This window comes from Nipponia nippon, unplaced genomic scaffold (genome assembly GCF_047370975.1).
Source record: "Nipponia nippon isolate SJK-2023a ecotype South Korea unplaced genomic scaffold, ASM4737097v1 scaffold_62, whole genome shotgun sequence".
Classification (NCBI taxonomy): Eukaryota; Metazoa; Chordata; class Aves; order Pelecaniformes; family Threskiornithidae; genus Nipponia; species Nipponia nippon.
In genome coordinates, this window is record NW_028262383.1 from 273,822 (window position 1) to 299,230 (window position 25,409).

A 25,409-nucleotide genomic window follows, 5' to 3' on the forward strand; every position below is an offset into this window, starting at 1 on the left:
CTGAAATAGCAAACAAATGCAGCAGATGTGCCTCCCACATCCAGAAACAGGAAAAGAGGAATTAAAACATATCTAGACTTTCATACCCTTCTGAGGTTTTTTTTGAAGGAAACACAGATTCAAGAGAGGAAGGAAAATGGAAACAGAATTTATCACAGACACATTTTCTCAGTGTACCATAATGATTTTTCTTTGATAATTAACTTAGACAAGGGCAACGAAGCTGGTAAATGGTCTAGAGAACAAGTCTTATGAAGAGCAGCTAAGGGAGCTGGGGTTGTTTAGTTTGGAGAAGAGGAGGCTGAGGGGAGACCTTATCACTCTCTACAACTACCTGAAAGGAGGCTGTAGCGAGGTGGGGGTCAGTCTCTTCTCCCAGGTAGCAAGCAACAGGACGAGGAAATGGCCTCAAGCTGCACCAGGGGAGATTTAGATTAGATATCAGGAAAAATTTCTTCACAGACAGAGTGGCTAGGCATTGGAACAGACTGCCCAGGGAAGTGGTGCAATCACAGTCCCTGGAAGCATTCAAAAAACATGTGGATGTGGTGCTTAGGGACATGGCTTAGAGGTGGACCAGGCAGTTAGGTTAACAGTTGGACTCGATCTCAGAGGTCCTTTCCAACCTTGATGATTCTATGATTCTATGATTTAGGCTGGTTAGATTTAAGGAAGGAGTTTCATTTGCCACCCAGTATGAATTGAACCAGTTTCCAATGCTGGAAGTCATGGGTATAGCAGAGGAGGAACCAGCTGATCAAGTAAATGATGGGTTGTATTAAAAGGGGTATCTCTGAGCAAAGAAATGCTCCTAGCAGTGTTCCTCCACCCCAGTCTTGGGATGACCCCACTAATGTTAATAGCAAGCAGTGCAGCGCTGGGAGTGTGGAGTCATCATGCCTGGGATGCATTTTTGGGAGGGACACAGCCACGTCACTAGCAAGGAACTGGAAAGATCTCACCTGGAAGATCTGCCCGAGCATACTGTTTTGGAGACATGCCTCCAAAATAGTGCAAGGAAAAGGAGAGAACTGCTCACAAGTGTAGACTGAAAATTAGGTGGAGGCATCCAAACATTTTGGGACAATTTTCAAACAGGGTACCAGGAGCAAGTAACTGGTTTGAGATGATGCTGGGGAAGCCTACTGAATGGACTGGGCAGAGGTGGTCTCTGAATTAGGAGCTGAAACTTGCCCCTTGTGTCAAATATGTTCGTCTTTACAAGAAGATTTGAAAGGAGGCATTCAGCTGGGCCATGTGTGTGCCACACGCATATGTGCACTGTGTATGTGCTACACTGCACGTTTTGCTGGTAGCCTGCAAGGATCAGGAACAAATTTCTCTCCTTTGCTATAAACTTTGGCAGCTGAGTTGTTGGGTTATTTGATCCTTCTGCAGATTGCTGTGGTTGGAGACAGAATACAGGGCACTGTGTTTTCAGTGATATTCAAGCAACTTAGGCATCACTGCTAGGGCTGAGGTTTTAAACCAATCACTAGGCTTGGGCTTAAGGGAACTCCTCCAGGCCAGAGGGGCAGGGAGGAGGCATGGATGATGAACCACACCCTACACACATCTGAGGGTTTTACCCAGTCTCACAAGGATCAGTTACTGGTGATGCTCTCCAGTCTATGAGGTGTTCAGGAGACCTGAAGGCTTGTGCTGGGGTGGGTAGTGAGGCTGATGCTGGGCTTGAGGCTAACCCAAGTGCTTCATTTCCAGCAGGTGGGAGACATTAGGGACTGTGACAGAGTTTTGGCAAACACACCCCTGCTTCCAAGGAGGGCAAGCTCAAATTTTGCCCTGATTCAGCCTTTCATCCCTCTTGGTTGCCTTCCTCCTGCAAGACTACATCTTTTGACCAGTGAAGTCCTGTGCAGGAGTATCTGCAGCCCAGGCTGGCCCACAGCCAGGAGGAGCAGCACAGGGCTTGGGGGCCACGCCAGCTCAGCCCTGACTGCCATGCAAGAGCGTGTTCCCAGCAGTGCTAATCCAATTACAAAACAAACTTCCTTCTTCATTATCAGGGCCTGCAGCATGCTACAACAGCTTGGCAATTATGGAGGGCTTAGCAAGGGACCAGAGATCAAGCAATGAATGACAGAGCTGTTTCACTTGCACGGAGGAGGGACAGAAAACAGAGGCAGCTGGGAGAACACAGGGGATTCCTGGGACAAGTGGACTGGGAATTGCTACAGACGAAGGTCTCTGGTCAGCCTTCATGCTCCCAACAGGGTTAACCTCAAGGCCACATCAGGTTACTCAGGCCCTTGTCTGTCCTGGGGATTAGCATCCTCATGAATGGGGATCCCCCGTCATCTCTCTAGCCCCGTCACATGGCTGACCCCCCTCTCTTATTTCCAAACAACACTCATTTCAGTCATGGGACAGAAGAAGGTAGCACTAAAATAACCTTGCAAGAGAGATTCAATCCAGATTTTCTCAGCTCCCGATCAGCTCCCATCACAAACAGAGGATGCAATGTACCAGCCAGACCCAGAGTCATATACTTTCTGTGAGAATCCCAAAATGAGACCTCCCCAGGTCCAAACAGGACCCAAGACCTGCTTGCATCTGCCCTATTTGAGATCATGTCCATCCCCTGACCCGATGTCAAGCTGTGGGCTGGCTTTGCATCCTGCACCCTGCTCCTACCTCTTTCTTGTTGGACCTCCTCCACCACGTGAGGGCCCACATGGAGCTGGAGGCCCCATTGGGCTGGAGGGATTGCCCTCAGGTTGCAGTGAATTGGCAGTGCTCTTCATCCCTGGTGTCCAGTCCCTCCTGGTAATGCTATGAAGAGGGGAAAAAAACCTAGCTGGGCTTAGGGCAGTTCTGCTTCTCTCAAAAAAAAGCCCTTCTTGACTCTGGTCTAACACTGCTTGGAGCAGGAGGGTGGACCAGAGACCTCCTGAGGTCCCTTCCAACCCAAGTTATCATATGAGTGTAGCCAACAGGTCAAAGGAAGTGGTTATTTCCCTTTATTTAGCATTGGTGAGGCGACATCTGGATACTGTGTTGAGTTTTGGACCCCAAGTACAAGGAGAGAGTCCTGCAGAGGGTCACTAGGATGGTCAGTGCCAGAGAATGTGTTGTACAAGGAGATGCTTGAGGAGTTGGGCTTCTTTAGCCTGGAGAAGAGAGGGCTGAGGAAGGATGTAATCACCACAGGGAGGATTGAGAGCTGCTTAGCTGAAGCACTTGGACACAAAGCCCAGCTCCAGAGCAGTCCTGCTGGTCCGTAACTGTTTCTGGGGAGCTGGTGCAATGCATACAGGTCTCACACCCCTTAGCACTCAGCAGGGATGCCCCTGAGATGGAGCCAGGCTGCTTGGGCAGGATCTCACCATAAGGCTGTGAGCTCACTGGTACAGCCAGTACTGGCTGCCAGGCAGTTTGCTCCCTGCCACAGTTTCTCAAGAAAAAAACCCACAACATGTGGTGGCCTGCATCTCCAGGCCTTTCTGCAGGCTCTGGTGTGGCAATGCCAGTAGAAAAACCCTCCAGCTGGAGTCACTCGCCTCTGTTCCCACCAAACAAGATGCCTCCCTGGGATGGAGAGGCAGCCAGGAGCTGCCAGCAGCCAAGCAGGGCTGTAAGGAGACACCAGACACCCAATGAGCTCAAACTGCTGCCTTTTAAGGAGTGGCAGAGGCTGAGGCATCCTAGAACAAACCAACACAGTTTCTGCAGGCTCCCAACCGCAGCATACACTCAGGGACCACACTGGCTGTGCCTGATGGTCCCCACAGCAGCTCAAAGCCATAATGGACAGCCAGGACAGCGATCCCCCAGCTACAGATTATGTCTGGAAAACCCCAGAGCCCAGGATGGTAGAGCAGGGTTCCTGCTGTGGCTGCAATGCTCACCCACGCAAGGTCCCCACAGTCCCATCGATTACCTCCATCCCCCACAGCAAACCTGCAGGACCAGCTCCTTCCTGGGAGCAGGCAGTGGGGAGGATGATGATTTTCACAAAGCCTTCATCAAGCCACCACTAACAACCCGCCAACACCCCAAGCGCTTTGCTCCACTGATGCAAAAGGTTTTGCTGGTCCAGCAGAAAATTTGCCGCTGCCATCCCCTCTGCAGAGCACAGCAGGACCACACGGGGAGCAGAGGGGAAAGGGAACACAGTGCAGGGGACTAACAGTGAGAGCGAGCTTAGTCTGAAGCATGGATGGAAGAAACGTACATGCGTGGGTACAGTAGCAAGCAACACCAGGAGCAAGGTTAAAGGGCAAGGTATGCATTAAATGCTGCAGAGCACCAGATGTAGCTTCAGCCAAATGAGGAGAAGGAGCAAGCTGGCCCAAAGACAAGGTGTCAGGAAGATGAAGAACAGGACTGGAGCCACTGAATACCCAAAGGAGAACAGGAGATCTGTGAAATTCAGGGATTTTGCCTAAGACTTACCAGGGGTGAAGGAAAACAAAGAGGCAAAAGATCCCAAAGAGCACCCCCTTCTACAGGGAATAACAGGCAAGTCCAAAATCAGCTCATCGCTGCCCGTGAAGAGTCCCAAAGACATTGCAAGGACGTGACCACCAGCATCCCTTGTCCCCTGTGTCTCAGACAAGTGAGTTGGTTGGACTGCTCAGGCACACAGGTCTCAGTGTATGCAAGAGCAAAGGAAAAATCAATTTACTTAGAGCTTTTGTGTAATAAAATCCCCCTCCCCGCCATTTTGCCACACTGATCCCCCACTTGAGGTGGTGGGATGCAGGTGCACGGTCCCCATGGAGCAGGAGGTGACCATGCACCGCTTTATTAGGCAGTGGTGCTGCACGCGCAGCCGAGACTGGTCACATTTGGCAAAGGATGGCAGCAAGTACTGAGCACCCATGCGGGTGGGGGCCACTGCTGGCCTGGCTCCCCTGTGCCTCGCTAGCCCCAGGGAAGCCTCCTCCCACCCCCCCCCCCGCCAACCTCCTCGGCTGCAGGCACAGCCTTTTTGTCTCCTGTTGGCAGAGCCAGGCACCCTCTTGGAGGCACCTGGAGCCTGTTAACGGATGATTTCTCCCCCTTTTCCCACACATCGTCCCCCCCAGGGCTCTCCAAGGCCCCAGCTCCAGTCCTTACATCCCGAGCTCTGCCTGGAGGCAGGCGAGAGCAGTGGGCAGCCAGCGAGCCCTGCTCAGCTCCTCACACGGGGGGTCCCCCCGGTGCCATCCCAGCAGGCAAACTGGCACACGGGAGCCCCCTGAGAGAGCGGGATGAGGAGTCCGGCTGCAGCAATCCCCAACAGTGCTGGCTGTGCCCAGTGAGCTGCTTGCGGGCTGCTGGTCCGGAGCCCATCCTTGGCATGGTGGCACTCAGCCCTGCGGATGGGCCAGTTCTGGGTGCACCCGGCCTCGAGCCTGGCTCATGGTGGGTGAGGACTATAGGGTACGTATAGCCACCGGGTAAAGCAAGGACATGTGCTCAGCCCCCTTGATGGGCAGCTTGCGGCTGGCGTAGTGATGAATGATCTCCGGCACACTGTCGAAGGGTGGGCTGTGCTGACCCAGCACGTACTTGTTCTCTTGGGTCCGGGACAGTTTCATGTGCATGAAGCCCTGGCTGCTCCTGCAAGGAGAGATCAAGGCAGGGTTATGGGGTACAGCTGGCCATGGCTTCCCGTCAGCTCCTGTCCCACTCGAGACAGGCAGCCTGCCCCTTCAGCTGGGGGTGATGCTGCTGGCTCCTGTCCCCAGCCACAGCCCTGCCCGCATCATCCTGCTCTTGGCCAACTCCAGACAAAGTCCACAGCGCAAGGGAGGGACATGGCTGGCCACACTGCACTGTGTCCCCCCGCAGGGTGCACAGCCACGCAGTGGGGTGTGAGGGGTCCATCTGGGAACAAGGACGGTGCCCGAGGCTGGGGTGAGTGCATGCAGGTAGGGAAGCAAGGACACAGCCCAGGCAGGAGCAGCAGGGGCTCTTGCTGCATGGTGACGTAGGGACAGCGGCTTTCGCCCCTCGCATGTGGCAAAGCCCCTTTTGCAACCGCCTGGCTCACATAGGAGGAGCATGGCTCACGTACCTCCAGCCTCACCGTGGCAAAGCAGGATTTTCTCCTTCAGCTCACAGCCTGTTGCGCCCCCCATGCCAACACTGTGGGCTCCATAAAACCCGCTCAGCGTAGCAAAGCCATTTCCCAGCACAGCACGGGCACCGAGCCACGCGAGGCTGTGCAGGCAGATCCTGCCACGAGCACTGATTCCAAGTGACGGGCTAATGGCCCTGTTGCTATTAATTTGTGTCTCCGAGGAGAGCCACAGCCTGTCTGCAGCGTCTGGAATGCACATTACGGCAAAATATTGATGACTTAAAAGCAGACAGGACCTCATCAGCAATGCTGAGCCACTTCCAGCACTGCGCAGGCCAGTCCCATCCCCCCAGCTGGAGACAGTGCCCGTAATGGACAGCCCGGCTGCATTAGCAGAATGGGTTTGCAATCCATTTAGCGCCAACAGGCAGGGAGCCAGCCGCCCAGGGGGAGGGCAGGGGGGAGAGCCACAGCCGCCTTCCAGGGGCCAAGGAAAAGCGATAGCCGGCCGCATCCTGTGTCCCAGCAGTGGGGTGTGGGAAAGAGCTGTGGTGGCTGCACCACACATGGCACCCTGTGAAGGTGCACGGGTTTATCCTGCACACACACACATGGTTGCACCGCTAACACGCAGAGCTGCCCATGGGTGCTGTCCTTGGCACTGCACCCTGTCTGTAGGCAGACCCAGCCCTTGCCTAGCATTGGCAGGGGAGAGATGAGCAGGACCCCAGTGCAGGATCAGGGCCAGTCCAGAGCCAGAGCGCTGCCATACAGGTCCACAAAAAGGTGACGTTGGTTATGTTTTGCCCACATCACTCCCCGGGTCTCTGTCACAGGCTCAGGGACGTGACTGAGACCGGACCACTGGAGAGATGCCTGAAGGAGCACGCTGCAAATCTGACAGCCTCACAGCCAGCAGCAGGGCCAGGATGAGGACAAGGGGCAGGTGCTGCTCCTGCCGAGATGCGAGGAAGGACCCAAACCTTTGCAGCGTGGCCTCGGCCACTCTCACAGAGGCGTAAGACAAGAGGGACTCATTCCCTGAGTGTTTGAGGCAACACCACTACAATTCTGCCCATGACAGGCAACGTGGGGCTGCCTAGCCTGGACCAGCCAGGACTGTCATGGCAGGGTTAAATCCTTCCGGCTACCTGACATGATATGAGTACAGCTGCTCCTGCTGCTCTCTCTTGTGCATATTTTCCTTTAAAGCAGCACAAAAGGGCTTTAGGTCAGCACCTGAGATCTCTTTCAGACCATCTTCTCGGCTGTGCCTCCTTCCTCAAGGAAAAAAGGAAAGAGTTAAAAAAAATAGAGAGACGCAGACAGTCAGCTTACAGCTATATAAAAAGTGTCCCAGGGGATTTTCCTTCAAAAGGGTCTACAGTGCAATGGAGTAAAAATCATGCTCCCGAGGCTGTGGGCTCTCTGTAAGCACGGCTGGTGGACAGGCAATACCCGAGCAGCTCCTAGATGGGCTGCAGTCTCCTCTGGGGAGGTGGCACGCCACTGCAAGGCCACATCCTAGCCACACATGCCCTCTGAGAAGAGAATTTGGCCATTTTTGCCATGAGGCTAAGGATGGGCAGTAAGAAGTAAGGGGAAAAAAAAAAAAAGAAATGGGTGACTCACTTGTAGAGAGGTGATGGAAAGGGGCACCCATGCTGGCAAGGGAGGAAGCCCATCCACAACCCCAACACCACCTCCCAGGCTCTCCAACATACATGCTGGCTAATGCCACCCACAAGGCAATGGTTGAGAGGACCTCTCGCAGCCTTAAATATGACTCATCAACCAGCAGAAGCTGTTGCTTCAAAATTGCTTGCGAGCCTGGGCAAGGAAAAAATATTGAGAAAATTAAAACATTAGTAAAAATTCTGACCAAAAAAAGGAAAGGAGGGAGCTTTTCCAGAAAGGCTTGTTGTCTAATCTGAAAGCTACAAGTGCAGAAGGAAGAAAGAATATTTTCAGCTAAACTTCTGCCCTGGTTTGGTGCTGAAGAGAGCAAAAAAGTGTAAAAAAAAAAAGAGAGAGAGAGACAGAGCAATCTAGTTCACAATTGTGTCACTGGGAAAAAAACAGGGGAGGCTGAAACCATCAGGGAGCAATGCAGGTACAGAGACCACTGGGGAAATTTAAAGTATATTGAGAAAAGCGTAGGGATACGTGGCCTGTTGTTGGGCAGACATGACTGAAGTGCTCAATAAATACTTTTTTCACATCTGCCAGGAACAGAGCTAATATACTTGCCTAGCAGGAGGGCAAGAAGGTATTTGCTAATCCATCATCATCTTCAGGACAGTAACAGCTTTGATTTTGTGGGTTTGGACTGCCCCAAGAGTCCTGAAAGAGCTGAATGAGGAGCTATGGGCAGCTTCTCCCTGGCAGGACACGTGCGGCAATGCTTCATGCAGTTTTGGCACTAAGGGAATCTGGAAAAATCGGGGACAGTGCAAATATCCCCCCCAAAAAACCAAGCAGAAACCAAGCTGTGCTGTGGGGATGAGGTTTCCCTGCTGGGAAACCAAAGCAGCATAATGCCCTCTCTACATCACAGCTGAGCAAGGGCTTCAATGGATATGTGGGCTGGGGAGGCAGGGATGGGTACCCACATTTCCATCAACAACGGGATCACACAAGCTTTATTCTCCCATGAAACTAAGCTACAAAAAAAATGGGGTAACAAGAAGCCAGAGCTGGAAGTTGTAACCAGACACATTCTGAGCAGTGAGGCACACCATTTTATCTACCCAAGGGATTACTAGCACTGCCAAGGGAAGGGCAGTGTCGCTCCAGATCTACAAGCCTTCCCAAGAGATACTTTTGCCAGACACCAAACCAGAAGCCTGTGCCACACTGCAAAGAAGTACAGACTTCATATTCCAGCCATTTTTGACCACCCAATGGTCATCTCCATGATGAGTTACCCTATTGGCACAGGCACATGTTCACGTGGGGCACCCACCCGCAAGGGGTCACCCACACTGGTGGGCACTGGTCACCTCTGCTGTGGGTCCACCACCCCCCCTAGCCCCATCTGGGCTCACTCACTTCAAGGAGAGGGAGAAGTCGTTCTTGCTGGTCTCGCTGTTGCGCACCAAGTAGCTGGCCTCCTTGCACAGCCTCAGCAGCGTCTCCGCATCTGTCCGGCTGATGGCCCCGTGGTACCAGCTGCAGGCAGGAGAGGGACCGGCTGTGCCAGGCAGAGAGTGGACACCCCGGGCAGGACTCTGCCCCAGGACAGCAGCAACGCCAGCACCCCCAGCACCTCCCCAGGGACAGCAGCCACATTCAAGGAGAGGGATGTGGGTGGCACCACCAGGGTTGGAGGACAAGGGGCAGGGCTCCCACTGGGCAGCTGAGGGGGATTCAGAGGGCACATGGGGACACCACGACTGTGAGAAGGGTGGCAGGGACAAGCAGGCAGAAACGCGGTGCCAGGGAAGAAGGGAAGAAGCAGGTCTACCCCAGGGCTCCTTGTGGCGTGGCCACAGGGATCCTGGAGCAGGCGGAGGGGTTGGGCAGTGCTCGGGGCAGGCAGGACTCACCACTGGCTCTCCAGGGGCAGGGCAGGGTCAATCCTCTCCCCGACGAAGGGGCCAGGCTCAGCAATCAGCGTCTTCGTGCTCTTGAGGCTGCTGGAGCCATGCCTGAGGGCAGCCCTGGCCTTCTCCTCCCTGCAGGGCGAGGTGCGGCCATACCCCAGCCCCTCTGATGGACCTGCAAGACAGACACATGTCGCACCCAACGTTAGGGAGAGCCAGACAGGCTGGGCTCCCAGCTTTCCCCCCATGGAGCAGGAGCTCACAGAAAGAGCCAGAGCCACATCACATCACATCACGCTGAGTCCCCTTGCACTGCCCCATCCCCCTGCTTTAAGCAAGGACAGGGCAGCTCTTGGACTGCTGCTCACGGCAGCGCCCCAGGACAGATAAGGGTCGGGTCCCCACCACACCAGGGCTAGGGTCCTCGCAGCACCCGAGCCCCTGGAAATATTTTCAAATACTTTCAAAAGGTTTCAAAAGCTCATAGAGGTTTTGCTAATGCAACCAGAGATTCAGTGGCTGCAGCATAGAGTTGTGAGAAGCAGCAAGGAGAGGCTCTCCAATCTTGGGAAAAAAAAATTAAATTACAAAAAAAACAGGACGAGGAAATGGAGCTAAAGGGAGCAGTCAGTTTGAAAACGATGGACACATTTCTGCCAGCACAAGTAAACCTCCTGGGGTGAAGAAAATAATTCTCCAAGGTGGGAAGGGGACATTTTGACTGCAAGGTGCCTCCCCGACACAGCCGCATGGCACCAGCCCAACCACAGGCCCCCACACACTGACAAAGCATGGTGGCCTGGTGCATGCCACCCGGCAAGCGGCGGGGGATTAACCAAGACGTGCCCCAGGGACCCAGCCTCTTGCTGACTGTTATTTCTGTGCCCGATGATTTCAGCATTAACAATGTTGTTTCTCCCTCCTCCAGAGAGTTCATTATTGCTCCGTGCAATGCAAACCCCCTCACACAAATTACTTATTGATTGCGCAGAGCTGCCTTGATGTGAGGCTGCAGGTGGCTGATGTCACGGAGGCACAGGCGCCCCGGAGGCCGAGTGCTGCAGCTCCCCTCGCCCCCAGGACAAGCTGGACTTCCCCAGCTGGGCAGTTTCCCCCTGCTGTCCTCCCCACCTGCTGCAGGGGGATGCTGGTCCTGGCTCAGCCCCCTGCCTGCTGCTGACCATCAGGGCTCCAGGCAGGGGCAAAGGCTTTTGGAGCACCCCCATCTCTGCAGGCAGCGAGGGCACGCTCCAGCATCACCCCAGCCCTGGCAGCAAAGCAGGGTGACGCAGAAGACACGCTCCTGCAGGGCAGAGGCAAAAATACCCAGAGAGGGATGTTTTTCTCTCTAGCAGGGCATCCTCTAAGGTGACCGTTTGAGGGGAACCTTGTCTGGGCCCTACGCAGAAGAGCAGGTCTCCAGCCCCCCCAGCACCAAGAAGAGAGGAAGGCAGCCAAAAGGAAACCCAGCCAAAATCCTTTGCAGCTTAGCATGGCTTAAACCCCCCCCCCCCCGCCCCCCAAGAAAGAGCTCGGGGAGGAGGTGCCTGGCATTAAGGTTTGACAAGCCTTGCCTCTGCAGTGGTCTGGCTTTTCACTGGCCCAGCTCACCCTTGTACATAACATCCAGGCTTCAATTTCAACTCATCACCTTAAAAAATTGAGGCGATCGTTAAAAAGCCAGACAATCAAAACATCAAAGTGTGTGCTGGCGGCACAAAGTCATGGTGTTAGAGGCTCAGAAAAAAATGCATTGCACCTGTCAGAGAGAGGCAGAGGCATGTGCATGATTAAACAGGATATTAAAAACAAGCCCCTAGGAGTAAGAAGACATCCCTCAAGAAGTTCAAGTCACCCCCAGACAAGGGAAGTAGAAAACGAGACAAAACTCGGCAAGATAAACTTAACACAACAAAGCAAGTCAGGAAAGAAAAGACTCTGTGTTGCTAAAACCAGGAAAAATGACAAACTGATGTGTTCATCAGGAGCAGGATGCATGTCAGAGCAACTGCAGGGATAATAAACGATGGAGGAAGAGAGGAGGCTGCGTAGAAAAGAAATTAATTTTTCTTGACACCTGCATTCATTGTAGGAAGAGGATCAGGAAGTTTCCCCCTGCCAAGACCTTTCTTTTTCAGGACCAATCTCAGCCATTAGCATCCCTGCAGGTTTGGGACAGTACCCCAATGCGGCCCCAGCAGAGCAGCCACATCACTTGGGGGTGCCCCTATGATCAGCAGCGAAATCAGCTGTCACGTGCAACCTTATGCTCAAACCCACCTGGGAGGCAGCAAAAGCCATACTGTTGGGTTTTTTTACAAAGCTCTGTAGGCATTTGGGTAACTGCAGATAAGAAAATCAGACGTCTGCACCTGGCACGTCACAGTGTCTACCAGGAGCAGCGTTAGCGACGCATGGGCAGACATGGCACGCCATGGCGCAGCTGCCAGTTTGAAGAGAAAAAGTCACATCTCACAGATCCATCCCAGTTCCCCACAAGAGCAGCAGCACGTGAACGAGGCCAGCGCAACCCCAGAAGCCTGGGTGGCTTTCGACAAACCCCCCCACCTAATGCTCTTGGCAAAACCCTAAACCACCACAGCATAAGAACAAGGTCCTTAAAATATTAACAATGGGTTAAAAGAGAAGCAGCAATATTTGGCTTTCATAAGCAAGACTGCCAGCAGAGTCCAAGGGGGATTTACATGGGGGCTCTGCTGCTCAGTACACACAAAAAGGGCTTCACAACAAGGCAAACCTGAGATGACAAAGTGTGCCTGGGAGATTTAGCTGTTCAGGATAGCAAAAACGAGAGTGAAGAATCCAGAGGGACCTCCTGCCACTGAGCAGGAAGGAAATAAAATAGCAGAGGAAACGGAGCAGTGCTAAATGACAAAGCAAGGCACATGGGGAAAAAACCAAGCTCAACCTCAGTGGCAGGATCTGAATTAGCTGCTACCACACCTGTAAGGGACCTGGGTATTAAGAGTAGCAAGAAAACATTAACTAAATGCTCAGAGCAGTTTTCAAGAAGACCGTAAAAGCAGCCATCAAATGTTGGGAATTTGGAGGCAAAGAGGAGAGAACAAAAGAGAAGGTAATAACTCTGCCACTGAATAATCCCCTGGTGCAGCTCGACTGCTGCATGCAAAAAGGCATTGTGGAGCTGGAGAAGATGCAGAAGAGGCAAGGACAAACGTCTGGCGTCCAGCACAGGACAAGCGAATGAGACAGGAGGAGGTGGGGGGGTGGATGTCTGGCAGCGCCCGAAGGCAGCTGGCAGAGCCCTGCCAGGTCCAGGCAAGCTCTGAGGCATTGCAGCATACTGGCGCTGGCAGGGCAGGAAGGCAGGGTCACAGCAAGCACCAGCCATAGCCCCCCCAGACACGCCACTGTCATGCGAGACCCACCATTGGCATCTTCGTAGCTGGGCTGGCCATGCTGCAGAGGGACGGAGGCACTGGACTCACCGTCCAGGGGGCTTTCACCGCTGTCGAGCTGTCCCACCGGTGGTGGCCATGGCAGGTCTTTAATGACCTTGATTTCAACTGGATGGGGGGGGGGGGGAGGGGGAAGAGAGAGAAAGAGAGAAAGAAAGGGCTTAGGAAAAACCGTCAGCAACACCAGGCCCACAGAGAAGGAGAGCAGTTGTGGGGGGAAAGACCTGAGGACCAAATTCCTGGGAACCCTAGGCCAGCTTGACCATCTCGTCCCCTCCCCAGCACCGAGCATGAACAGGCCTGACACGGGGCACATTCCCAATGGAGAGACCCTGCTCCTCCATCAGCTTTCCCAGCTGACCCTCTCTGGGGGTGGGGGGGAGCCTGCGATCACCCCTATCCCACATGCACATCCATCCAGGGGACCTTGGCCAAGTATCCCATTGCCATCTGTCCTGCCCATGTATCCATCTTGCCCCGGGCGCTTCCCAGCCACCCCACGGGGTCCACGTTCCCCTGCCAGGCACCAGCAGGTGCCTGCCTTGTGTCGGTACTGGATGCCCATCACCAGGGGTCTCACAGGCCCCACAAAGGGGGAAAGGGCCAGCAGAGAGATCCCACCATCGCAGAGAGGAGAAATGCCCTGCAAGCCACAGCAGGACCTGCTCTGGCTCCTGAAGAAAATGGGCAGCAGGTTCTAATGAGGCCCGGGGCACAGCAACCTGACACCCTTGGGACTTGAAGCAAGCCTGGAGTGCCCATGTGCATCCACATGTGAGCCAGACCCGTGAACATGCCACCTCCACTCAGGGACATTGAGCAAGGTGGCTCAACTGCCCAGATCCGGAGCACAGACACCTCAGCACAAACCCAGCCCACTAGCGCACCACGTTTCATGACGGAGCCCAACAAGTCGAATCCTCAGCACAGAGTACCACAGGCACCAGCCCCGCACCTGGCCGAGTCCCAATGGCATGAGCGCAACCCCAGGCACGAGCAGACACCACAGCGTCAAGCTCAGCAGATCTCCAGCTCACAGAGCCCAAACCCAACAGGTGAACCACTCTCAAGCCAGAATCTCCATGTTTCTCTCTGCCAGCATCCCTGCACAGCACAAACAACCACCGGCTCAAGCGCCTTGTGCATGCCAGCTGCAGCACAGACGCACACTGCTGCAATTAAAATGCATCCTAGATAAGAGTGTGTCAATTAGCCAGCGCCAGTGGAGCAGCCAGTGCTAATGCACAGCATGGATTTCCTCATTAACAAACACAAACACAATCGATCCCACAGCACAGATAAATAGGTCAGGGGGCTGGATGATCACCTAGCCAAAGGCTCCTGGGGGAGCGCCCAGCTTCTCCTTCTGCCCCAAGGAAGGAGGGATCTGCTTGAGCCCAGGGTCGAGCCTCTCCCCTACAATTCGGGGTTGGGGGGGTCAACTTGCACTGGAGGCTGTGGTCAGTAGAGGGGAGAAGAGGCAATGAGAGATGGGCACTGGACAGGCTGCCAGGGCAGCTCCATCCACCACTCCACCCAGCCTGGCTCCCTGCTGAAGAGAGACAGGCTTTGCAACTGCACAAGCTCTCCCCAAGCCACGGAAATGCAGAGGCCAACACTACTGACCCCCAAAAGACGAAGGAACTCCAAGGAGCCAGCTTCCCCCCTGCAAAACGCAACACAACATTGGTTGCTTTATGGCTGCTACCCATCCTTTATGGCTGCTCCCATCACTGACCTGCAAAAGCTTTGGAGATCCGCTCCTTCTTCCACTCCCAGGGCTGGTCGTACTCCTCCGGTGGCCGCTCGTCATCCTCAGGCAGCCGGGACTCCCTGGGCCTGGGGCAAGCTGGGCGGTCACCGTCCATGTCCAGCCCTCCAAGCACAGGCTCGTAGGGAGTGTCGTAGAGGTGCAGTGGCCGGGTGGGAGCCTCCCGTAAGCCCTTCTGGCGGATCTCTAGCCGGAGAAGAGGGAAAAGACCATGAGCTTTTTGCCCAACACAGCCTGGCCATGGTCCCCAAAGCCTTGCTAGATGAAAAGGCTCAATTTCACCCAAAGGTGACATGGGGTAGGGAGAATCAGCAATGGAGGAGACCCCCTAAACCTCCATCAAGTGCCTGCCAGAAGAGGGGGAGCTTCTGGGCAGCCATGGTCCTGAGCAGTCCATAGCACCAAGATGCCTGCTCTCCCCACGGTACAACATCCCCACTCTTGGGCAGCCCTGCAAAGCAGGGTCTATGGGGACAAGCATCCCAGAACCTGATTCCCTGTGAGCAGTGAGGCCAGGTTTCTTCCCTGGACACCCAGCGTGGCTAGTTTAATAAAATGCCCTTCCCTCAAACAAAACAAAAGTCTCTCCCACAGACACAAGCAGCCTCTTCACCGCTTGCCCATTTTTCCAAGAAATGCAACAGTCTAGTCCAAAAAGCTGCACAAGCTTTCCAGAAACCACTTGCTCCAGGAAAACCATGGGACTGCAAAGCAGAGCCAGAGCCTGGAGCACGTAAGCCAGCACAGCGACCCTGTGTGTGCCGCAGCGGTAAGAGTGATGCCTTCGGGAGCCCATGCTCTCACCTCACCTTCTTTCCAGCCATAAACAAGCCTACTGGGCACTCCGCTGCTGCGGCAGACAACAGCACACTCTGGCCCAGTCCTAACCGAATTAAATAGCTCCCATATCCGTCTTAGTTTTATGCCAGATGCATCGAATGTCAGGTCTCTCCTGGCTCAGCCTGGTGGGCAGGCACCATGGTCCTGCGGAGCAGCACCACAGGCAGAAATATCAAGGTGCTTTTATTGCTCAGGTAGCCTTTGTGAGTGCTCTGGCTACGACAAGCCCATCACACACAGGTAAAGCTGTGAAAATTTGCCTGCAAAGTGGCTCTGCACCACCACAGCGATTGCCCAGGTTTGCCTTGTCTGGAGGACTCAGTGCTATCACAGGCTGCAAGAAACAGAGTACAGTGGCCACCAAATTCACACAGCAGGCACGAAGAGTGGCCTTTGCACAGAGCCTTCCACCTTACCAGCCATCATCTTCTGGGCTTCATACGGCTCCATATATCCATCGTTCTCCGTCACCTTCTCCAGCCCTGCCTGGCTAACAGCCACCTGCGCCGCATCAAAGGGATCTGCGTAGTCCTCCAGGACAGCCAGCTGGAAGAGGGGAAGGGTAGGAGAAGGGTTAGGGTACCCCCTGCCTTTTTGGATGGGGTCAGGGACCAGTTGAAGCCCCTTGAAACCTCACCACAAGCTCTGCTAGCAGCAACCAGAGCGGCAGCCAGGACCCCAAGCCCACATCATGGCAGCCCCTCAGAGCAGGTGCTGGCAGCCAGCAGCTCTCCAGGCACCGGCACTCAGCTGTGGAAACGCTCCAGCCTTTGTCCCAAAAGCTGGGACAAAGCCAAGCAGAGCAGAAGGCAGCCCGGTCTCCTCCCTTACCATCAGCTTGGCACTGCCAGTGCCCACACAGATGCCCTGGCAAGGCCCCCACTGCGGTGCAGGGCTGCCGTCAGTGCCGTCCCCTGCCTATGGCATGCAGATGCTCTCCCTGCATGCAGCCACATTTCCTTGCCCAAGGCAGAGAAGGGGCACAGATCCTAGTACAGGGGTGTCAGCTGACACTGGCATGACTGGGAACTCACTGGTTATTTTCCAAGGCTCCTGCAGGCTCATTTGAAGACATTTCTTAACAAAAGGGCTACAAACAGCCTACAGCTTCCTCTCCCCTCCTTCCCAGGTCCCTGCAGCATCCCCACATGTGTCCCAAGTAACACAGAACAGGGCTCCTCCATATGATCAGGAGTCACCGGGAAGAAGGACAACGAGCCTCTCAAGTGCCATGTCACGGGGACAGCACAAAAAGCCCAAGGTATGCCCTTACTAGTGAAAAGGAGATGATCCTGCAGTAGGATATGGGCCATGTCCCAGAGCTTGATCCCCTCCAGCGCTGGAGCCACATGCCTGCTCCAGCACCTCAGCAGCTTCCTGGCTGCAGCACCCCATTGCACCATGCTGCAGTCCCTGGCAAGCCTGGAGCTGTACATCCCACCTCCAGCCCAAAAGCCTGGTTCCAAAATGGGGCCAGGCAATATTTCCAGCAGGGTCCGAGTGCACCCAAGCACCTTTGCTCACCCACGAGGATGCAAACCCCAGGCTGGAGCATCTGGCAAGATGGGTTTTGCAACCACAACGTGAGCCACGAGAGCTCCTACGGCAAGGACCAAATGACCCGAGCACGGTGTGGCAGCTACCTAATTCCACCCGGCACCAGGCTCTGTCCTCACTGCCATGCTGTCCCTGCTCCTGGCCAGCCTTGGAGACCAAGGCTGCTCACGCATTCCTCTCCAGCTCCCATAAACAGCTTAAAACAAAACACTTCTTCCTCCTTCCTGTGCAAAATGGCCCAACAATAGACTTAAGCAGCAAAACCCAGCAGGAAAAGGGAACAGGAACTGGAGCTGTAAACACCTCTGTGCAGCCCCAGGCCTTTGCATCCCTCCAAGCCGCGGAAGGAACGCGGCTCCCCCCACCCCGGCTCACCACCTCCTCCGTAAATGTCTGGGCTCCCGGCTCCCCATGTGGCCGATGCAGTGAGGAGCTGGGGCAGCTCTCCAAGCCCTGCCCCTCCGTACCGGAACACGAGCGAGCAGCAGAGCATCATCCCCAGAGCAAACCCTGCCAGTCACAGTCCTCGCAGCCATCCCGGGTGAGCACAAAGGGGGTTCAGACGTGCAAGCAAGCAGACGCTCTCACCCCTCGGCAAGGCAGCAGCAGGACAGATGCTGCTCGGGGTACTTGCCTCCACTGGATGAGAGGGAAAAAGCAAACCTCCCGCTGGTTCTGCAGGCAGGGCCTGGTGCCAGCAAGCTGAGACAGGGCTGCAGGAACAGCCAGCCCCTGGCTTTGCAGTCGAGACAGGAACTCTGCTCTCACCTCCATCATCCAAGGGAGACATGGCATCACTCAGCCCCCGCCAGGCACTGGAGACACCAAGAGGCAACGCTGAGCCCAGCGGGCTGCAGCCCTTTGCTTGCCACCGCTGGGGCGAAACCACCCAGGGAAATCTAAGTTGACGGTGACTTTTGCAGCTGCTTGGTTGCTGGGACCCGACCTAATGCCTGTGGGGTGGGGAGATGAGCGACAGCAACTGCAAATTCACTGTGGGAAGCCCCTCTGTTTTCTAAACACCCTTTTCTTCTCCAAGGCAAAGAGGGGTTCAGCCTGCAGCAGACAGATGCTTCCCACCCACTGCCTGCAAGATCCCAGGGGTAGATCAGCGCCCACCGCTCCGAAGAGCCAGGAGATCCCGTGGGCTGCTTCAGAAAGCTGCAAAGAGGCTTTTGCTCCACCGCAAGAACATCTGCAGAGCACAGCCCCGTGCCGGCAACAGCTCATTCGCACATGCTGTAGTGCCAAGGGAGGCACAAGCACGCAGGCAGGCGTCCCGACACGCACAAATGCACAGGCTCGACACGTGAGTGCCTGCGAGATGGGCGGATGGGCAGCGCCATGCCTATTGCTCACCCTTTGCAAAGAGCTCTCAGCTCCACATGTGCTGCAGGGCTGTGAAACACGGTTTGCTGACCCTCCTGGGCTCAGAAAGGGGTTGCCTGCACATTCCTCCTGCCCCAAGCCCAACCTGCCCGCATTCAAATCTGCCATGAACCCTATTTCCTAGATGCATTTTGCTGCACAGACATAGACCCAGCTCGCTGCTGGCACCAGTTCTGGACCCTCCCTCTCCCACCCCATAAACACAAAGCAGCTTCAGACAAGACAGGGCACCAGCACAGAAGCTCAGCAGTCGAGAGGCCGCTCTGCACGAGGCAGTCATGCTTCCCAACTGGAGGAAAGCCCCCTCCGTATTTCCTCGGCACCTGAGTCTGTCTTCCTGGGAAGGGAGGGAGGGACACATGAGCTCCAGCAAGCTCACAGGGTGGCCCCCACTCAGGTGCCTCCAGCTCCAGATCTAGAAAGCAGAGGATGGTGGGGAATCCCAACATGTCTCTGCTGAGAGCCCTAAAACTGGGTATTTTGCTTGCAGGGGGGTACAGAGGTGTTCAGCAGCAATTAGACGGGATCTTCTGGGCTTAGCTCAGACCCAGAGTGAATGGCTCAGATCAGGGGCTTGAGCCTCCGAGGTCCCTAGGTTTGGTGGGGTTTTGCTACACAGGCTTTACTCCCTCACTATCTCAAGGATGTCTCTTCATAGGAGCCGAGCCTCCCCACCATAGGGTGCTGAGAACGTAAACCCATTCGTTTTTTAAATGGTCAAATATTACAGTGCAGAGCCATGGAAAAGCTGGGAAGGCAACTCCTAACTGTCTCCAGGACCACTGCAAGCTCGGGATGCACAATCAAGCAAGCCAGAACAGTACTCCGAGCCCTGAGGCTGGAGGGGCTAGAAGCTCCAGCCAGTGTCAGGAACAGGTCAGGGCTGTTAGAGGGCAAACGGCAGGGATCGCACAATTACTGATTGAATCCTAATGCCCTTGCACGTGGGGCCGAATTAAGGCTGCCCAGGAAACTGCATCTCATTTCCTAATCCAAGCACTGGACTTTACTAGCCACACGGGGCTTTCTGCAGCAGCGGTGCACACAGCTGCTCCCCCAGCACAGGAGGGCTGTAGCCGCAGCAGCTCCCAGGGTTGCCCCAGACCCACCCTGGTCCAGCCAAAGGCCAGGCATTTCCATGCTTCGCTCACATCCCATGTCACAGACAGCTTCTCACCACCTTGGAGCCGATCCCAGCACGCCACTCAGATGCCCAGGTACCAAGGCACTGCCTGCTCATATATAGCACAAACTTTGCTAGATTTGAAATAATTTGGGTGCAAAGCACACGCCTGACATGCAAAGCCACCGACCTGGGACAGCTCTTGGTGCAGAGCAGTCCTTCAGAGAGCAGCCAGGCACCACCGGCACTTGGACACACGTCCTCTTTGTGCACGTGAGTGTTTTTCACACATTTATCTGCCATGGCAATGCATACCCAGATCCCTGCTGCAGTACCGAGGCTGCTGTCACTCTATTATTTATGCCAACTGTAAGAAAAAAAGAAAACCAAAAGAAAATTAAGGCAAAGGGCCAGATCATCACTGGGTTCTCATAGTGAAACAGTTTTTACGCTGCCCACCAGGGAAGGCAACAGACAGCAGCTCTTCAAGGGAGTTCATAGTTCAGACACTGAGATCCCAGGGCAGAGCAAGGGCTCTTCACCCCATCTTGCCTACAAACATCCCACTTGCCACCACCTTTTGCCACAACAAGATGCTCCACTCTATAGAGAGGTTCGCAGAGGACACCTGGGATGATCCTTCCCTTTATAAACAAGTTTCTTGCCCTGGAGATAAAGCATGTTTGGGGTCCCCCCCAGGGGATTGCTGGGTTTCACACTGGAGTCACTCTGAGTTACAACCAAACTCAGTTCATTCTCTCTATCAGGTGCAAATTTCCTCAGTTTTACCCATCTTGCAGCTTGCCTTTTGGTGGACACTGAAGCCAAATGCAAAAGCAAACTGAGTGCTGGCCTTCCAAGAAGGGTCTGGTCCCCTGCCCGAGGTGAATGGCTGGGCCAGGTGGTGACCCCACGGCTGGACCTGTGGCACGGGAAGAGAGAGTGCAGGGTGGACAGCACAGCATCGCGCAGGATGACTCAGTTCGGGGAGGCTCTTGCAGGAAAGATACACACCCAAGAGTTTCCTGGCTGGCTATTCCCACACCCCGCAGCACTGACCCTGTGCTCCCAGCAAAAATGCCAGCGACCAGTCCCAGCGGGCATGAGACAAAGCCCTCCCCAGGCAGATCCCCAACCTCGTCCCCAAGCACGTTGTGCCCTGGGCACAGGTGTCACCATGCAGTATGGTCCCTCACCAAATCTGTCCCCACTGCATCCCAGTGGCATTGCTCCTCATGCCTAATCCAAACATGGCAGAGAAGACATCTACAGGGTATCTGCCTTGGTCAGGTGAGCCATACAGGGCCAGTCCGTTGTCCACTGCTGTAGGGAAAGGACTGCCCAGACCAAGCAGATGGAGAAGGAGCTGTGCTGGTCCCCACTATGTCCAGCAAGCATTTGTAATGGAGCAGGAGCCACTGCAGAGCTCACTCTAAGCACATCCCCACAAGATGTTGCAGATCCCATGCAAGGTAGAAAGATGTGACGACTCATGCTAGGATGGCAAAGCATCGGGTGGCCCAGGCAGGAGGGATGCCATTGCCAAGATGTTCCTGTCTGTCTTCAGTTCTCCAGAATGGGCAGAACAGCTACAGCAGGCACAGGGCTCCCAGGGAACGTGGTGAGTCCCCCAACCTCAATGCAGCACCCGTACCGCAAACCACACAGCCTCGGCCAAACCACGCAACCAGGAACTAGTGGCTGCTCCTTCCGCTTCTGTCCATCCTCGTCCTCCCCATTTGGAAGGGCTGCACTTTTTATTAGAGTGTTTTTCACTGTCAACCATTAGCAAAACACCTCTCTGCTCCAGCAGCCTTGCCTGTACCTAGAATTGTACTTCTCCCTTCATCTTCAGAATCACCACAACTCAAGGCCCACACCCATGGGCTTTCTGGAGTCCCAGTCCCTGCAGCAGGTAGGGAACAGTGCCCAGCACCTCTTCCTAAGTGTGGGAGCACTGAGCCACCTGCCACAATCATCATCTCAGCTTGAAAAGCTCTGCAGAGGCTCCAGCCTCGCCCCCCTTCCCTGCTCCAGGACATCTTGAGACTGTCACCAAGAACAAGAGCCGCAACCCTGCAGCAGGCACCTCCATTCTCCTGGACCACCTTGACCTTGCAGCAGCCAGGGAACCCTCCCACCGCTCAGCCCAACGTCAAGGCCAGCAGACAGGAGCAGCAAAGGGTGCTCAAGCCCAACAGAGATGCTCCATGTGGTGGATGCTTCCCAGGTCCTCCAGGGAAACTGTTTTAATGGACAGTTGCATGCACTGTCAAATATTCCCACCTTATCTCCGGCTTCACCCAGCCTCCGGAGCTCTACCTGTGTCCATCACGTACTGGAGCCCTGAAGAATTAGAAACCGCCTCCCCACAGAGCCACACAGGAGATCAGGAAATAATCTAATCACCGTCTATCTTGAATAAGATGAAGGGTCTTCTTCGGCCTCGTGCTGTTAGCAGGGTTTCCCCAAATGTATCCCAGCTTTTGGCTCTTTAAACTTCCCGGCATCTCCCTAGCCCTTGGATGCCCACACGGCCCTGGCTGTACCTGTTGGCAGTCCCTGCTTCCCGCAGCTCCTGCTCAGCCCTTTACACATCAGAGTCTGAGTCCTTTTTATGACCAGCACCCACTCCTGGTCCCTCTGATCCCACACCACATGTTCCAGAAGAAAAACCATCCAGACTGCCTCAGCAAAGTGCATCACCGCAACGGCATCTCCGGTTCCCGCTGGCAGTGCCCTCCTCCTTGTCTGCTGCCTGCAGCAGCCAGTTTACAGGATCCTGGCTCAAAAGGGCGTTTCTGCCAGGCCCCTCTGGAAACCTCCGGAAAGCAATTAGTCAGTACAAGCAACTTTCCAAGATCCACCAGTGACAAGTTTTTCTATCTGCTTAAAATACTCCCAAGCAGGTTTTGCCCAGTGCTCATTTTGTTGTGCTGCCCAGCAATGCCAGAACCACAGATGGGATCATTGTATCCACCATTCCCCCCACCAGCCAGATCTGCAATCCCATCAAGTTCGCTTGACAAGCCCCATCTTGCAGGCAGCAGCGCTGGCAGGCACTAATTACCCCTCCTGCCTTTATTTGCGCAGTCCCCGCATCAGCCTCTCCACCAAGACGTCCGGCACTGACAGCCACAGCCCCAGCAGGTTTATTTCTCTACCGGGTCATCGTGCTGCTCAGAGCCCATCTTCCTGTGGGAAGCTTCTCCCCAGCTCCTGCCTCTCACCAGGGATGTTTCTCGCCTCTTTTTCTGCACCAGCAGCACCAGGCTCCACTTTCACCCCCCGAGAAGCCAGCTGGGAGTCGGCAGACAAAGAGGCGCTGAGGCTCCCTGACAAAGCAGCATGGCAGCTCAGGGGGGCCCGTCTGCCACTGCTGGCACCAGCAGGCCCTGGCAAGTGGGCAGAGGGAGATCCACCGAGTATGGGGTGGAAGGAGGCCCAGGGCCGCTGACCCCAGCATCAGAGGCCACTGGAGACAGTCCTGTGCCATGCAGGGCCTTCCTGGGCTGGAAGGTCTTCACCTCTGTAGAGCACCAAGCACTTGGCTGCAAAGAAGTGGCAAGAAGGGACAGGGGGAAGGTGCCCGCTCTCACACCTTGGCAAGCAACGCTTCCTGCTGGGGACTATATCTGCCTCCCACGGGAGCCAGAGGAGAAGCCGAGGCCGCCTCCGCAGCGCCGCTGCTGCTGACGTGTGACCAGCATGTCGGTGCTGCCAGGGCACGGGGGGACACGAAGCAGGAGTCCCCGCAGAGCCTGGCCCGAGCTCCTGCTGCAGCAAGCCCTCGATGGCTGCACTCCACCTGCCCCAGGGGTCCCGGCCCTGCTCCTCGCAGCGGGTGCTGAGGGTCTGGTGGGGTGACCCAGAGCATCCCCCCGGCCGTGGGGCTGGGGCACCCCGGGGGAGGCGGCGGGGTGCCTGTGCCAGGCCACTCACCTCCTGCAGCGGCTCGTCGGGTGGTTCGGGGCCGGCCGGGGGCGAGCTGGGGGCGGCGGGTGTCAGCGGCGGCGGAGGGGGGCTGGCGGGCACCTTCTCGACCGCCTCCACCTTGATGAGCCGGTGCTTGGGCGAGACGTACCGGGGCCCGTCGGGGGCGGCGGGCGGCGGCGCCCCGCTGTAGGGGTCCTCGAAGTCGCGCTCCTTCTGCAGCCGGTAAGCCGCCACGATGTCGGGCTGGGCGGCGGCCAGCGGCTCGGCGGCGCCCCCGGGCGGCGGGGGCGGCTGCGGCGGCGGCCCGGCGCGGTAGTCGGGCTTGGGCGGCGCGGGGGGAGCGGGCTTGGCGCTGCGGAAGCCCAGGTGCTCGCGGAGCCAGCGGGCCATGGTGCCTACGCACTGCGGAGCTCCGCCGGCCCCCGCCCCGGCTCCTGCCCCGCCGCCGCCGCGCTCCGAGCCGGCCGCCGCTCCGCTCAGCAGCATCAGCGCTGGCGGACTGAGCGCGGCGGCGGCGGAGCCGAGGCCGCGGGGGGAGCGGGGGAGGCGGCCGGGGGAGGTGGCCAGTGCCACCTGCCGGAGCCGCCGCGCCGGCTGCTCCGAGCGGGGCTTCCCCCCCCCTGCTCCGCCCGCCCCGCTTCCCCAGACCCGCTCCCCACGGCGCGGCACGGCCTCCCCGCCGCCCGGCCCGCCTCCCCCGGGGCCCGCCCCACTCCCCCGTCGCCCGGCCCACCTTCCGCCGCGCCCGGCCCGGCCTTGCCTGGCGCTCCGGGCCGCCCCCGCCCTGAGCTCCAGGCAGCCGCGGGCTCTCGGCTCCCTCCCAGCGGCCCCGCGTCCCGCCACGGCCCCAGGGGAGAATCGGCCCCCCAGGGGTGCCCGCCGCCCCGTTCCTCTTGCTGCGGGGCCTGGAGACCGCGGGCCTGATCCGGCCCTGGCAGCTGCCGCCGCTGCCCACTCCCCCGGAGCATTGCCCGGCTCCGGGAGCAGAGGAAAGGTGCCTGCGGCGGGACCAGGAGAAGGGCCGCTGGGGAGGCTGCTAACAAGATAGCAGCAATAAAGGGTCCCTCGGTGGCAAATCCACTGCCTAGGAGGTGTTCACGGAACCAGCCCCTTGCAGGACCTGCAAAGCAGATCGCTCCAGCTACAGCCATCAAAACACCAGGCTGGCACCATGGACCTCCACAAGAAACACCGCATGACCGGGGTAAGCAGGGACAAGCCAAGGGAAGGTGCTCAGGAAGAAGTCTGAGCAGAGGCTAGGTGTGCAGGGACATCGAGCAAGTGTGCAGAGCCCCAGGACGCATGGGGCCAGGATGCAGGCTGGAGGACGTGCCCTCGGGTACAGCCCAGGCAGGGCTGGATTTGCTGGTAAGGGGCCAGCAGTGACAAGCATGCAGAGCAGGGAAGCAGTGTTTGGAGTGGTGTGTTGGAGCATGGCAGCGGAGGCTGAGGCCGTCGCAGCGGAGAATAGCACGCTTACACGTGTTCTGACTGTTATCTCTGCACACACACCCATCACCAACCACCACCACCGCTGCTCACCTACCACCCAGGACCGGCTGTTTCACCGTGCCCTCCTAACTCCCAGCAGCCACTGTGCACAGCTCTGCCTCCACACCTACACCCCTGAATCCTCCACACCCCTTCCTAAGCACACACCATCCACCCAAACCTGCTCCCAGGCCTGCTCTCAGTCTGAATCCCCCAAAGGCCATGGTCAACCATGCCTGAAAGGGAAGGGGGCCAGAGGCATGATGCTCTGAAAGTGGGACCGCCA

At 56.3% G+C, this 25,409-nt stretch overlaps 1 protein-coding gene across 2 annotated transcripts; it reads right to left on the reverse strand.

Moving 5' to 3' along the window:
- Window positions 1–132: 132 nt before the first annotated feature.
- SHF (Src homology 2 domain containing F) lies at window positions 133–24,297 on the reverse strand. 2 transcript variants are annotated; one of them, XM_087738241.1, is made up of 7 exons: window positions 23,639–24,293; window positions 16,044–16,173; window positions 14,755–14,973; window positions 12,987–13,124; window positions 9,580–9,751; window positions 9,083–9,202; window positions 133–5,568 (listed from the first exon to the last, which is right to left on the reverse strand). In XM_087738241.1, exons 1-7 carry the CDS (start codon window positions 24,116–24,118, stop codon window positions 5,382–5,384), a joined length of 1,446 nt encoding a protein of 481 aa, XP_087594367.1. In that variant the 5' UTR covers window positions 24,119–24,293; the 3' UTR covers window positions 133–5,381. The 2 variants fall into 2 exon arrangements, with proteins under 2 accessions (XP_087594367.1, XP_087594368.1); XM_087738242.1 differs by lacking the exon at window positions 12,987–13,124 and having other exon boundaries at window positions 23,639–24,297.
- Window positions 24,298–25,409: the final 1,112 nt, after the last annotated feature.